At 37.8% G+C, this 16,047-nt stretch overlaps 1 protein-coding gene across 6 annotated transcripts in view; it reads left to right on the top strand.

Moving 5' to 3' along the window:
• Nrg1 (neuregulin 1) overlaps positions 1–16,047 on the top strand; it is a 969,466-nt gene that overhangs the window by 939,497 nt on the left and 13,922 nt on the right. For 2 of the 6 annotated variants that reach the window (XM_048330590.1, XM_048330591.1), the window contains one exon: positions 6,148–6,215. In XM_048330590.1, the coding sequence (XP_048186547.1) occupies positions 6,148–6,215 (68 nt within the window). Of the gene's footprint in view, positions 1–5,697; positions 6,216–6,734; positions 7,464–16,047 lie in introns of those variants that run through there. The other 4 variants (XM_048330595.1, XM_048330594.1, XM_048330592.1 and 1 more) reach the window with 4 other exon arrangements.

Here is a 16,047-nt window from a genome sequence, read left to right as displayed (position 1 = left end):
CCTAATAAAGAAGAATCAAGAAGTAAAGAAAGAAACAGGAAGGAAATCTACGACAGTTGATAGGTCAACCATTATGTGATTAATGATTTATATAAAAAAAAAGGCCAATCCTGTATAACCAGCAGTTTCTATATTTATAGAAGTCTATGAATATCATTGACTATGTCTGGAGTCTCCACCAAAAACTAGTAAATAATTTCTTCAATTAGAGTATAAAAATACACCAGACATGAAGCTGATTCTCAAAATACCTGCATCCATGATTGATTTCATGGTAAGCATATCTGATTATTCACACTATATCATTGATATTAAAATAATTTTATAGTGGATTAAGTGATTAGATTTGTTAATTTAATTAAACAATTGAATGTGATTGCCAGTACTTCTAAAATTATCGTGGTTTAAAAGGTTATACAGAACTTATTATTAACAATTGCTTAATGTCTGAAAGAAAGACTGTATCTTACAACTAATGCCAAGCTTTGAGTCACACATGTACAAACTAGACACATAATACTAAGTCAGTCATACATAGATTCTGGGATAAGGTAAATTTGAACATTCCTCAGTTTGTAGGTTGACTTAATATGGATTTCGCTCAAAAAATGAAATGAATTTCATTTCATGTTATACTTAATTTTGTGTAATAATAAAGGACACTTTGAAGACAATGTGTTTTAAAACACAGCAGGGTCTTGGGTATGTGTGGTGACTCATAAATATAATCCCTACTAGGGAGGCAGAGATAGGAAGGTCAGAGTTTGAGGACAGCCCGAAGAAAGACAATGCTAAAACTGGTAGCAAGATCCTGTGTCAAAGAACAAGCCAGGTGTGGTTCTTCCTAAAGTTGGATCCTACCTGAGAACTTACTAAAGCCAGAAAGGGGTTAGGGATGTGACTCAAGTTGTAGGCCCTAAACAAACATCAGTTTTCACCTGACTGTTACTGGGAAGAATTCTCGGTGTCTATGTGGTATTGCTTCATTGAATCCTAGACTCAGTGTTTCAGTAACAAGATTTAAATTTGAGACAATAGACTCACCCTTAAAAGGATTATAATCATTTTTCTAGTTGTAAGTGCAATGTTAAGAGGTTTTACTTGAGGAAGGAAATTTGTGAGCAGAGTTCAGGAAATTCCCATGAAACATTTCTGGAAGTCAAGAGAAGAGAGCTTTCCTCTAACTATAAAGATAAAAGACAGATGTTCAGGATTGAGCTGCCCTTAGCAAATCAGTTTAATTATGAAAGGATCTTTTCGTGCTACAGTCTGATCTAAGGTTCCGTTTAACACAGTAAGTACAGTGAAAGAGTTGGGAGAAGGTAGGGTGTAGGAGCCGAGGAGAATCCTCCCCCAGAGCCTGGGAGAAGGGAGACTGGAGGCGGAGACATGGCAGGTTCATAGGAAACACACATGCAAGTCCACACAAACTGAATTTTCAATCCATTCAGCACAGAAACAGAACAAAGATCATCCTATTAAGAGCAAATACTGAATTCATTTATTCGTTTGTTTATTTATTTATTTAGTGCCAGTCCCGGGGCTTGAACTTAGAGCCTGGGTGCTTAGGCTAGTGCTCTACCATTTGAGCTACAATTCCACTTCCAGCTTTTTTGGTAGCGAGTTGGAATAAGAATCACACAGACTTCCCTTTCTGGGCTGGCTTTGAACCATGATCCTTAAAGCTCAGCCTCCTGAGCAAAATTATAAGCATGAGCCACCAGTGCTCAGCTTGAATGTATTCATCAAAGATAATTTATCTTCTAATCTGATCAAGGAAGCTAACATGTATGTTTACATATTTTTGAAACTATAACAGGTGCTTGATTCTCATTCAAGTCCATAGATTTAGCTAATAAATAAACTCCAAATCATGTTCAAAAAAGATATCAACTGTCTCCCCTTCCCCCTATTATCTGATTCATGTAACTAACCCCTCTGTATCAACTTTACAATAATGAGAGAGAGAGAGAGAGAGAGAGAGAGAGAGAGAGAGAGAGAGAGAGAGAGAGGATGCCCAGAGCACATCTGTCAACCTGAAAGCACTTTCTGCATGCTTCTGGTTTCATTCTTTGGTCTCTGGAATACTTCTTTATGTTCAAACAAGAAAAAGAGAAAAAAAGGAGAGATCAAACCGGTAACATTCTTACCTTCCGGGAAAGTGACCTACTGGATGTTTCACGTATGTGGTAGATACGCGTCAGAATCCAGCTTCCCTGTTGTGTAAGGAGCACTTCTTTTTTTTTTTTTTTTTGGCCAGTCCTGGGCCTTGGACTCAAGGCCTGAGCACTGTCCCTGGCTTCTTCCCGCTCAAGGCTAGCACTCTGCCACTTGAGCCACAGCGCCGCTTCTGGCCGTTTTCTGTATATGTGGTGCTGGGGAATCGAACCTAGGGCCTCGTGTATCCGAGGCAGGCACTCTTGCCACTAGGCTATATCCCCAGCCTGTAAGGAGCACTTCTGTAAAACCTTACCACAGCTCGGGATGAGCCTGTCTCTCTCTCCACCTGATTCTCTTCAGTCAGGGAAGTCCGCAGTTCATGCAGCAGAAATCCATTTTGTCCTAATGCTTTCTTCCATCTCACTTGGCTCTAGATGTCAGTTAAATACTTTGATTTTGCTCTACGATAGTCTTAACAGTCTGCTATCAAAAATAGTGTTAATCACTTCTGTTGCTTTGCGCTTTGAGGCAGCAAATTCAAGGCACATAGTAGGTAGATAAGCACTCTATCACTAAGTTACATCCCTCACTCCCCACAGAAGGTTCTTGAAGAGTCTTGAGTTCTCTATCCCTGAGTAGTAGATCATTAAGGAGAAGTGATGTTGTGTTATTCTAGTAGAGATTGTGAGTATTAAGGTGAGCCTTGAACTTCACTGGTATGAGTATAATCTTTTTATTCAGATTCTTTTTTTTTTTTTTTTGGCCAGTCCTGGGCCTTGGACTCCGGGCCTGAGCACTGTCCCTGGCTTCTTCCCGCTCAAGGCTAGCACTCTGCCACTTGAGCCACAGCGCCGCTTCTGGCCGTTTTCTGCATATGTGGTGCTGGGGAATCGAACCTAGGGCCTCGTGTATCCGAGGCGGGCACTCTTGCCACTAGGCTATATCCCCAGCCCTATTCAGATTCTTTTAAAGAACCTGAAATTCTTTTTTTTTTTTTTTTTTTTTTGGCCAGTCCTGGGCCTTAGACTCAGGGCCTGAGCACTGTCCCTGGCTTCTTTTTGCTCAAGGCTAGCACTCTGCCACTTGAGCCACAGCGCCACTTCTGGCCATTTTTGTATATGTGGTGCTGGGGAATTGAACCCAGGGCTTCATGTATGCAAGGCAAGCACTCTTGCCACTAGGCCACATTCCCACCCCAAGAACCTGAAATTCTTTCATTTTTTTTAAGAGGAAAAATTTAGACCTCATAGAACCAAAAGTCCAAACAGCATGATACTGTAGAGGAACAGCAGAGAGCCTGTGCTTCCATAATCCTAGTTCAGAACTCTTACATCTGCAGCTTTAATGCGCATACAGATTTATAGAGGGTATTGTTAAAATGAAGATTCCTCCCTGTAATTCTGGACTGAAGCCGGTGAGTCTGAATTTTCCTCGGCGGTGCTGACAGTTGCACATGGGAGTCACAACTGGCCTACTTGTAGGTTTTTAGCGATAGGAAATAACTAAGAAAGTTCATCTCCCACGTGAAGGCAAAACTAAGCAAAAGGCTAGCTCTGGGTCAGATAATACTGAGGATTTCTGACAAGGATTTGTGTACTGCGCGTCATTTGAGTGTCAGTACTCCAGAGATTCCCCGTGGTCTTATAAACCATCCTCCTACAATGCTACCTTCCCAGGAAACACAAGAAGTTCAAAACAATTAGAAAATTATTTTGACCCAATTTATGTAGTTGACATCTGCCCCTTAATCACAGATCAGGCAAAGAAGAGTACCAGAATGACAGTTTCCTAATAAATGCATTTTTTTCTTTCAAGGAACTCATGAGTCCTCAGATTTCATGGTCCTGAAATAAAATAATAAGGGTATTTATCACTTCAAGTGCACTCTCTCATGTTTAGATAAATAGATAATTTATATTTATACAAACATATAAACAATACAATAAATATTTTATATGTAATATAGTATATAATATAGATACATATAATATATTTATATTATATTGCATATAATATACATATGTGCCATATATTATATCATATTATATATTACATGTATAACATGAATAATATATATGATTTATATATATTCACTCTTTGTATCCCTTTCTCTCATTCTGTCTCTCTCTTCCATCATCCCCTCTATCTTTCCCTTCTTCCTCTGTCTATTTATATATTTTACATCATGTTCTTCTTAGGAACTATGTGCTCAGTAAACACATTTTAATTTTATCAAGAATAAGAGATAAAACTAAATGGTGTATATTCTTAATTCTGGAATTACTTACTTAAATACAGAATATGCCTGTATGAATCTATAGTCCTGGTTACAAGCTAATATCTTTATCCCACAGGTCCTATTTCATACTGACATTTTTCTAGGTAGATGTTCCTCTTATTTCCTTTAGAGAATGTATTTAAAGCAAAAATAATCAGTTCTTTTGTATATATGTGTTTTGTACAGTTCTGAAAGAGTCCAATACAAGGTGTTTGTTGTTTAAGCTTATTGATTATTCTTTATGATCATAATTGTACAGCACACTTCTTATGGGGCAAAAGATAAGAAACTGCTAGTATTTTATGTCACAGCTATTCTTCTTGAAGTAAGGTATTTCCTGTCCCAAATCATATGATAAAATTTTTCGTATTGAGTTTGGCTTGAACAGGAAAGAAGTAACTCCTATATTAGGAAAAAAACAAACCAGTTTTATCCATAACTCTTTGATGTCAGAATGATACTGTTGGTTCTTATTTACTCCAGAGATAAAGAGTTGTGTAAAAGTCACCAGGTAGTTACTGCCAGGCAGGTGCTTTGCGTGGTTATGATGAACTATTAAAAATGACAAGTATGGGGGCTGGGGATATAGCCTAGTGGCAAGAGTGCCTGCCTTGGATACACGAGGCCCTAGGTTCGATTCCCCAGCACCACATATATAGAAAACAGCCAGAAGCGGCGCTGTGGCTCAAGTGGCAGAGTGCTAGCCTTGAGCGGGAAGAAGCCAGGGACAGTGCTCAGGCCCTGAGTCCAAGGCCCAGGACTGGCCAAAAAAAATGACAAGTATGAAGTAGTCAAATAAGGATTTTTTAACCTATCAGTATATTTGTTTTCTAGAACCCTTCAATGGTGGTTTATTGACGCATAATATTGGGTAAAGTGAATCTAATCTAAAATGCTTAAATACTAAAATAATAGCAACATAAAAAAGATTAACGATAAAGGACTTATTATAAAGCCCTACTGCATGGCCTTAGGAATAGTATTATGTCCAGAATGTAGAATTTGGGCAGGTAGATGGATGCGAGTAAATATAAATTATATGTGATTTCTAGCTTTTTTTTAACCTTACATGCAAAGTGGCATCACTAAATACTTTTGTAGAAGAGTAATTTCTTTAAAAATGTACTTGTCTTTGATTTGGAACAACTGGGTCAAGTGACAATCTACTATCTCTCAACATCACAAATAAGAATGAATTCACAGTATCTTTAAAAAAAAAAAACAAGGACTGTAAATTTCTTCTCAGTCATCTCTAGAGTATAAAAATGCTTGACTTTTATTATTTAACTGTTTTACTTACAATTGAGAAAGTAGCTAAGAAACAAGTACACAGTTGGGTAATAAAAGTTCAAGACCATCTAATGGAAAAGTCCCAGGCAGAACCAGGGAGCGCTTGTCATAGGCAGTGTTTGAACCCAGCAAGGATGGGTACGAAGTTAGAAGGGAGGTTGAGAGCCACCATCCAGCCTCACTCTAGTGAGATTTCACACAAGGTGTCTTTTGAAGATGGAAGCAAACAACCAAACTTGGTCACCCACAGTTTTCATGGCACATGGTTACTTCAGTGTGGTGTCTTTTCTTTTTTTCTCTATGTTGTTCAGTACCAGGTCAATTTTAGGAATCTCCATATTCCATAGGAGGAAACAAATGCCAGTCTGAAAGTTCAGTGTCTTTGGCATTCTATTGCTTATCACATTTTTGCCCTTTAGGTGCCAACCTGGATTCACTGGAGCAAGATGTACTGAGAATGTGCCCATGAAAATCCAAAACCAAGAAAGTATGTTAAAAATAATCTGAAATTTGCTTTCTCCCCAAAACTACAGCAACAATCACTACCACTTGGTGCTTTTACAACTCAGTTGCAATGGAATCCATTTGTGCTAATTATGGTTGAAACACTCACGGCATAAACCCACTCCCCATTCACTGAGCTTCGTGCTTAGCTGTCTCTCCCCAAGAGTGGAGAATGGCCAACCGGGATGAGCAGACACGGTGGTCATCTCCTTCCAACATCTGAACAAAGCGACCTAGTAGAAAACTAGGAGAATGAAACATGGCTCCCTTTGAAAGAAAGCAAATGCTAGGTAGGGCCTTTCCATTTCGTCCAAATTTGTCTCCATTTTGGAGGAAATGCCGCGCGGTCGGAAAGCCATGATTAGGACAAAGATTCTGTTCCTGAGAGTGAACTCACCAAGGTCAGTCAAATGACACTGAAGGAGCTTCTTTCTAGCATATATTCACCTCTTCTCTTTTTTCTCTGTTTTTTTCTACCATTGTTTTTTGTTTCTTCTCTCAGGTGCCCAAATGAGTTTACTGGTGATCGCTGCCAAAACTACGTAATGGCCAGCTTCTACAGTACGTCCACTCCCTTTCTGTCTCTGCCTGAATAGGAGCATGCTCAGTCGGTGCTGCTTTCTTGTTGCTGCATCGTCCCTCAGATTCACCTAGAGCTAGATGTGTTTTACCAGGCCTAACAGTGGCTGCCTCTGCCTGTCGCATGAGAACATTAACAAACGCCATTGTATTACTTCCTCTGTTTGTGACTAGTTGGCTTTGAGGTAACTGATAGGAGTGTAAGGCTCCGGATGTTTCTGAAAGTGATACTGCAGAATGTGATGCACATTGACAGTCCATATGAAGAAGTGAAATGATATAATAAATGCATTTAAAAGTCTCACTTGTATTGGTAAAATAAAAATCATCCCACAGAACAGTCCATCTCCTGTATCTAATGTCACCTTCCTGAAAGGGCTGTTGATACACTGTAACAATTATGCATTTGAAATGATGGTAAGTTCATTTTGGCCCAGTGTGTAATTTATAACAAATAAACATCATAAAAAGAGTTCAGATGTTTCTCTTCATTAACCAAACAGTTTGCATGTAGGCATTTTTAAAAAGTCACTGAGTAAGGAAAATTAAAGACAAACATTTCACAGCAAAGAAAATAGCCTGGCTTTTATTTATGTTTCTTAGGGAATAAGTAATTCAAAACTAGTTTAACCAATCATTTTTATGTTAGCATTTTTTCTATATCTGCATTTCTTCATGTTACTTTCAAAGATATTTTAGGAGAAAAGTTTACTGTTACTTTTCAAAATATTTTTACTTTGAGATATAACAACTCAAGTTTACAATATATGTGTGTCAATAAATAAATATATAAATATACATATTTTGAATTCAGAACTGGGAAAATCAAATGGATATCTGTGGCTTTGTGATTTTTTAAGATTATTTCTAAAATATCCACTTTCTATTGTATTTAGTTACAAGGAGAAGTCAACTATGCACTTTTAAAAATGCATTTGTCCTTCCCTTGTGGAGTATGATTACAACTTTTGGTTCTGAAATTTTTTAGAACATTGTGATGGAAATGGACTCCATTTAGTTACGCATTTAGAACAAGAGTTAGCAGAGCTTGCCTGTAAACTCTCAGATAAGAAATCTACCATGATAACAGTCATAGTCATTGCATTTTCTGATATACATAGGTGCTCTCCACTAAAAAACTAAATCTTTTATTTTCGATAGCAGACATTAGGTTATACTTTTCAAGCCCTGTCAATTTCTCACCCAGAAAAAAATATTTCAAATAACTATTACACTATATATGTATATGAGAATATATATATATGAGATCATGGCCCAAGCTATTTAAGGGGCCTTTGTTGTGCTACATGCAAAGAATAAGGCTATGTTAACAGTCATGGAAGTTAGCAGATAAATCTGTAGCATATTATAGGGAGATTACACACATAATAATTACTTATTTAATGAAGTGATCCATATTTACATACACTAGATAGCAAAGATTATGCCATAGGCCGTTTTCTTTCATAAGGAAAAATAGCAAACTGACATTGCTACACTTGCAAACACAGTCATGCTATTTGCATAAATATTTAAGCAGTATGTGTAGATTAATGTTTTTAAGGGAGTATCGAAAGTAAAAAATAGAAGGGAAACTTAGAATTGTATTTCTTACATTAATGCACATTTGAATTCAAACAGTATGGATCTAGCAAACCCATGTGGCAATACAAATACAATAAAACCATATTTCATAATTGAAGAAAATATAACATAAGTTATTCTTGCATTTTTGCTGTCATATAGAAAGATTTCATTGTGCAAGGTCAGGGCCCAGCTTAAAAAAAAACACAAAAAAAAACTATCTAAATAAAGCTATTTCCCTAACAACAATGTAGTTGCATCTGCCAGTGATCACCAAAGACATTTTCATTCCATTTTAGGCTATCTTTTCCCCTTCATATGACATTATTTTAAAATATCCACTCTGTATTTGTGAAGTCCAACGTGTGATTCCTTAAATAAATTATTTAGTAAAGTTGGAATGACACTTTGGGAAGACATCAGGAAATTAACATTCATATTTAATCCGATTTAAAAAAGATTGATAGGAAGCACATTTATGAACCAAATATGTAATGACTGTGCATTAGTAATGTCTCATGTCAGAAAAGCAGGAGCCTTCTAATCAGACATGGCTTTCAAGAGTTCATTGTCTTGCCCTTTATATCTGGATTTTCAATTTTCACTTTTGCAATCCCCTCAGAAAAATATTTTGCTTCCCTAAGAAATTTATGTTTAAGTAGTAATAAAGCCTAAAAAGGGCTAGAAGATATCACCACTGTAGTTTACTTTAAAATTTGTTTGTTTGCAGACATAATGTCTGGAAAACTTAATATAAAATTTAAAGGAAAAGGTAGCCCCTAATCCCAATGTATTTAAAAATCACCAAACCATATTTTGAGCTGAAGAACAGTGTTCAAAAAGAAAGTACAAGCTTAAAGTGTTTATTAACACATAATGTGCACATTAATTGAACTTGATATAGAGATTCTGGTTGGCGTGTCCTCTGGGACATGTATTGATTTGTAAAAACTGATTTAAAATAGGAAAGAAAGGACCCAATGTATATTTCATGAGACAACTATTTGTCTTGAAATATAACATATTTATTGTACTTCCCAAGAAAATGTTGTCAAATTTTGTCAGCTTCACATCTTGTAGCGTGAGGCCGTATATGTATGTGTTTATGTGTGCACGCGTGTGGCTGTGTGTGTACACGCATGCATAAGTAATGAAGAACTAACATGTAGACTTAACGGACAAAAATAAAAAAGCAAAAGCTTCCATAGCTTCCATAATTAGAAGAGTCAATATAGGGCAAGTATTTCATATTTAGAGAGACAGATCGTGACAGCTAATTATCTCGAGTTATAGGATATTTTTAAAAAGAATACCAACTTAGAACTTTTAGACCCATTCTGAGAGTAAACTTATCAGGCACTTTTAAAAGTAGTTTTGCACCAAAGGTTACTAGTGCATCAGGTATTTTGTGCATTTTGAAATGTTTTACAAACCTGCCGAAATAATGTACTTATCCAATATGTATATCTTTGCTAACAATAGAATAAAGACCATGCATGACAAAGTTGTCCAAAATTCCAAATGAGTGGAAAACTTTACTGTATGTGTGATTGAGTGTGTTTTCGTACACATGAAATTTGGGGAATAAGGAGACATTTCCAAGTGCTCAGTAATTCTATGGATTGGCATATGTGAAAACAAAACTGTATCCACATTTATAAAGGTAAGTCTAAAATTAAAGACCATACACAAAATTGGTCCTGACTACAATTGGCTTTGATACAACTGTTTAGAACTCTGAGGAAAACAAAAGCAATCAATATATCCCATAAGTCTGAGATTGTTTACATAAATAGGCCCACAATATTAAAAAATAAAATCCTCAGTGTCTTCAAATTTTAACAGAAGCTATCATTTTAGTGTGTATGTATACATGTATATATACATATATATACACACACATATTTAAGGAAAGTTATTCTCTTTTTTTTTCTAATGCAACTGGAAATTTAAATTAACCTCTAGGTTAATCAATTATCTTCAAGCAATTATAAAATCCTAAGGCATAGGATTACTGAGTCAATATTTAATAGTTTCTGACGACTCTGTAAATTAATTTTTTATATTACTTAGGGCATGGCAGGAAATCTCATGTAGAAAAGGAAACTAAATTGTTTACAGTAACCTTTGTGGTTTTGAATTATTAATTTAATTTAAAAACCTAGTGGCTAGGCAGAAGTTCACCAAGGAAGCAGGTGATACGGAATGAGCCCACTCCAACATTAGATTAAACAGAACAGATAGAAGAAATAACCTCTTCCTAAAAAGGAAAGTGTTTGCATATTCTGCTTTTGTGACTTACATTGAAAGAAATGTGGCTACCAGTAGCAAGAATCAATTAGAGCAGCATTCGCTCTGTGTCTAGAATGACTGGTGCATGTTTCCTCTGCTTGTTTCCTTGTTAGGCTGTATGGCCAGAAGTGATTCCAGTTTTAAGTACCAATTTCCCATTGAATTATTTGAAATTGGAGTTTCCTGATATGAATGACTTCCCTCAAAATCAAATTAGAGTTAGACTCACAGGCTTACCTAGAAAACTGTAAATACAGTGATATGTATGCATGGGCATGCTACTAATTTTATTGATGACTTAACCAAGCTTTCTATGCAACTAATATAGACTGTTAGCAGTGTTCATGTAGGCATGGAATTATCATTCTCTGGAAAGAGTTTCTCTAGATGTGTCTTGGTTTTAACCCTTAAATTATTACTGACTGGTAGGAGGGAAAAGGCAAGCAATGGAGGAGTTCTAGAAAGAAAATTGGGTCACACCCTCAAGGAGGAAATGAAAAAAATGTTTATTATCCATTTCCTTAGAAAATGTAGCTTTTCAATATTGATGTGCCAGAGTTTGTGTGAAGAAAACAATGAGAAAAAAAAGTCAATTTGACTAGGTGAATGTTGCACAGAAGCAAGAGAAATTTGTTTGGAATGGGATACATTACTGTACTGCAAATATCTTGTGCAACCAAATTAATCCTACACCCATTAGCTTTTCATTTAACTTGAAAAACATCAAGTCCTTTGTCTGAGTGACACTGGGCTGCACCAGAGGAAACAATGATATCGTCCTCCCATTATTTGTATATTAATTTTGGAAGCTTCAGTTCTTATAAGGGGCTGCAAGCTTTTAAAGTCTTTTTTTTTTTTCTGGCTATATCCCAGGAGCTTTTGGAATTTTCCTGGCGATGCAGTTAACCAAAAGAAAACCTTAATGTAGTGAGCAACCCAGGGTACATCTCCAGATGTACATTTCCCAGGGTACTATAGTTTGTCTCTATGCCACAAGATTACCTAATATGTGCAAATATCGTATGCATTTGATCAATGAGGAATGACCTTGTCCCAAGTTCTTTAACAGGTAAATGGCAGAGGCAGGACCTAAAGCCACAGTGAATTCTGCACACTTTTCCTCTACTGTTCTCTCTTCCACTCCCATGCCCAAACTCAAGTTTTTCCAGGAGCAACACCGCTAACCACCACCATCACATATTTAAAAATTATCTTATCAGATCACCTTGGTCTCTCTGAGATCAGTGATCACGTGAAGGCAAGGTAGGTTTCAGTCTGTATTGCCTCTGCCTCCTACCTGGTGAACTGTCCAGAAACTGGACTATCAATTTTTGTGATTTTTTTTTAAATGTCCCTCCTGGAGATCTTTTTTTTTTTCTTTTCTTTATCTCATTCCTCCAGCATCCATTTCCTTGTTTGAACCTGGGCAGTCTCTAGACTCAGAGCTGCCGGGATGGCTGGAGGTAGACCCCTATTTTGAGTTCCCTGCCTGGACTGCTCGGTAGAACTTCTTGATATCTCAGCACCATGGTGAGTTGAACCTAAAGGCTCTTAATGAAGCCTGGCATGCTGAAAGTTTCAGACCACATAATTGTCCTGTTGGCTTTTACTCCTGTCTCTGCCACTGGGTATCTTTGGGAGAGAAAAAAAAATTCACCTCCTCCTTGGAATTTTCCTTTATTAAGTAGGAAAGAAATTATTTTTATGAAAATGTTTCCAATCTAGGGTAGTGTCAAGGAGAGTTGAAGAGCTCTGCAGCCTCCCTCAGTGAAGTCTTTTAAGGGTTAATAAAGACATGTGCTAGCATTTACTCACCTCTTGCAAGCAGGAGTTCCCCCAGGGACTGGGGAGGCATACATGAACACTGCTTTCTCCCTCCCGCCGCTTGTCCTGTTCCCATGTGCACGCACAGACAGCGTGGTAGTCGTGTGTAATGTGTTTGGGGATGCAGTGTATTGCTCTTTTCTGAAACTTTTTCCCTTTCTTTTTTTTGTCAACTTTCTGCATTGGCAGAGCATCTTGGGATTGAATTTATGGGTATGGAACAATCATCATTCCTTTTGGCCTACAGAATTTAGAGCCTATGAGCTGAAATCTTTTTCCCTTCCTACTCTTCCTTTTCAGTTCCTAACTAATTTCCTTTCCTTTAGAAGGGATCATACAGCTATAACAATGATTTCTCTGCTTCCAATCTATGATAAGTTCAGTGAAACATTGCTGAGTGCAGCAGATTTTTAAATTCCCAAGCTGTTTAGTGTTCAAAATCTTTCCCACCTTCTATCAAGTCATGTACATCCCACATTATATGATTCAATGATGGGACAAGACTAGACTGTCGTTTAAAAGCTGAGGCTCATTGGATCAGTGCATTGGTACGGAACAGATCGAACCAGGGGCCTGAAAACAAAAGACATTTTAAAAGCATCATATATTCACAGCACATTTTAGATCAATGGAAGTGGGATATACAATGTAAAAATCATCTACTTAATAGTAGCACACAAGGCCCTTACACTGTAAACCAATGTTACTATATAGAGACTTGAATTGCTCGTTTTCTGGAGCTAGTCAAGTAGGACTCTAGTCAACACATTATCTTATGCATAAGGAAGCCTTGTGCTATTTTCAATGGAAATTCCAGTGCTAGTTGAATTAAAGTGGAATCACATTATCCAGCCATGTAATTAAATAGAAGATCTCATACTGTAAACTTGCAGAGTGTAGGCATGCTCCCCAAAGCCTTGTTCCTAAGTAATTGAATGTGAAGGCAGTTCCAGGGAAGGACAGGGAGTTGTGCTGCCTAGCCCAGTCTCCACATTGCTTTCTGAAAGCTTCCAGCAACCCTGGAATGGAGTCTGTGATCGACAGTGTCATGCCCTCATTAGCACGCTCTCTCATCCCACTCAAGTCATTCTGTGATGTTATAGAGTGACATCATACAGCAAAGACACCCTCTTTTGGTGGGAAACATCGGTGTTTACCCCCAATGTACTGTCCTCCGTTTGTGGAAAACGAAGCCATTGCAAACTCTAGCCATTGAAAGTTCCTTTCTCCCCCAAGACATTTCAGAAGAAAATGTTATTTGATTTGGGAAAAGCCAACTCAGGGCTTTTTTGCCTCAAAGAAGACTCTCCCAAGATCAGTATTACCCTTTCCTGTAGGAAAAAAAAATCCACCATCACCCCTGTCTTTTAGCATTAACAGGATTTTCCCTTATCGCTTTCCCTTGTTTGTTCTCATTGCTTTGGAATCTGATTATAGAACTTGATATTTCCATTTCCAAACAATGAAGTAGTTAACTTCTCCCTCAGTAGATCTTAGCAAAGACACATACTAGTATTTGCAGGCCTCAAAAGATGCAGGATATCCTAAACAGGTCTATTACTTTCTTTAAAAAAAAAACAACAGGGCTGGGGATATAGCCTAGTGGCAAGAGCGCCTGCCTCGGATACACGAGGCCCTAGGTTCGATTCCCCAGCACCACATATGCAGAAAACGGCCAGAAGCGGCGCTGTGGCTCAAGTGGCAGAGTGCTAGCCTTGAGCGGGAAGAAGCCAGGGACAGTGCTCAGGCCCTGAGTCCAAGGCCCGGGACTGGCCAAAAAAAAAAAAAAAAAAAGAAAAAAAAAAACAACAACTCCAATATTAAAGGCCAGTTAGACTGAGAGTCAAGGGTTCTGCCTCTTAACCGGGACACATTAGACTGAAAATTGTGCTTGATCTGATTCATTATGAGGTATCCCACTGAACCACAAAGGCAGAATATTTCCATTCACAGAGACAGACCCACCCATGAGACTTAGTCTTGGTTTTTTAACACTTTTATTTCCTCTTGCATTATGGACTCTGTCACACAAAAGGAGAAAAAAGTGAAGGAAGGAAAAGTCTAAAGGAACCCAATATTTTTGCTATTATTTGTCAAATAGTTTTCCTATAACACATTTATATTGAAGATGTCAGCTGACCTAAGCAAACCCATGAAGAAAATAAAATCGAAATGTAGATGTCGAGTTGAATACAGTATTTAATTCCTTATCTGTATTCTATAGGCTCTGCCATTCTAGTTTTGGTACTTTTTTTCATTGTCATATCTTTTATAGAGCTACCCCTTTATTTCTGTGTAGAGATCATTTTATTGGAAAACATACACCTTCCTATGTACCTGAGGAAGAATGGGCTCATTCTGTGCATGTGTATGTATGTAGAGCTCAGGAGCAAACTCAAGACATACATATATATATATATAACAAGCTAGCCAAGCACCCTACAACTAAGCCACGCCCACAGCTCCAGCTTCAGCATTCTAAAACCAAACAACGAGGTAAATGGGACTGGGTACGAACATGCAGGAGCTTCCTCTTCTTGTCAACAATACTGATGCTTTTATTTCTTAATCCCTTCATCCCAGCTGAAGAAACCCTGCTCTGAGTCATGGGTGCATGGAGGAGTGAGGGCAGTACCTCTGCTTCTTCAATACATAGGCTAAAATCTGATCTGGTGCCAAGGTTAGGAAGAGAGGCTGGGGTGTCATCCGCTCACAGATAATAGTGCATAAAAATCAATTCCCTCTCCTGTGGCGCTGAAGGAAGGGAGGCAATTAACAGAAGCACTCACGTTCCGTGTCCTTGATTGACCTTTGCGGCACAAAAGTCCACAACGCCAATTCTGTGTCTTTCCAGCACTGTTGCACTGCAATGCACCAGCTGCTTTGCTTTCTAATTGTGGCTTCCACATGACTGCTGCCCAAGTTAGGAGTTATGCTGTATGGAATAACCCTTCCAACTTATCATCTCCCTTTTCTTCCCACCCAAGCATTTCCTCCTTCTGGTTTTCTTTTCTTTATTTATTTTTCTTCCCTTAGTATCAGGCATGCTGTACCAGGGACTTCAGATGGCTCCCTAACCTTTCATCTTGTTTCCCTTGTGCTTCACTTCCTTACTCTGTTGTCATTCTGTCCGTCTGTCTGTCCTCTGCGTTTGTTTTTTCTTTCCACTTCCAACCCTTTCAGTTTGTTTTGGTGTGATCTATGCAGCATTCTAGTCTTTTACCTACTGACTTCTATACTCCTTCTCCTGTTAATAATCAGTACTCTATTAATTTTATTTGACAATGTTCTTGACCTGTTAACTGGAATTTGATTATCATGGGCTTGGCTTGTAGGAAATGTTTTGTTTCATGATAAGGTCCACTGTATCCTAGAAATCAAAATTCACTTTTTCATTTCAAGAAGACTTCCTGTGAGTTGCCCTCTGTCCGTGGAGAAAAAGGTATAGCTAATGATATTGGGAGTGTATAATGGAAATATTTCTTGATAGCACCTTGTGGTTGTCCAGATAAGACAACTCCATTTGTTCAACATTC

This window comes from Perognathus longimembris, chromosome 21 (genome assembly GCF_023159225.1).
Source record: "Perognathus longimembris pacificus isolate PPM17 chromosome 21, ASM2315922v1, whole genome shotgun sequence".
NCBI classification, from domain to species: domain Eukaryota; kingdom Metazoa; phylum Chordata; class Mammalia; order Rodentia; family Heteromyidae; genus Perognathus; species Perognathus longimembris.
Note: the sequence above shows the minus strand (reverse complement) of the source record. Positions and strands in the feature narration are given on the sequence as shown.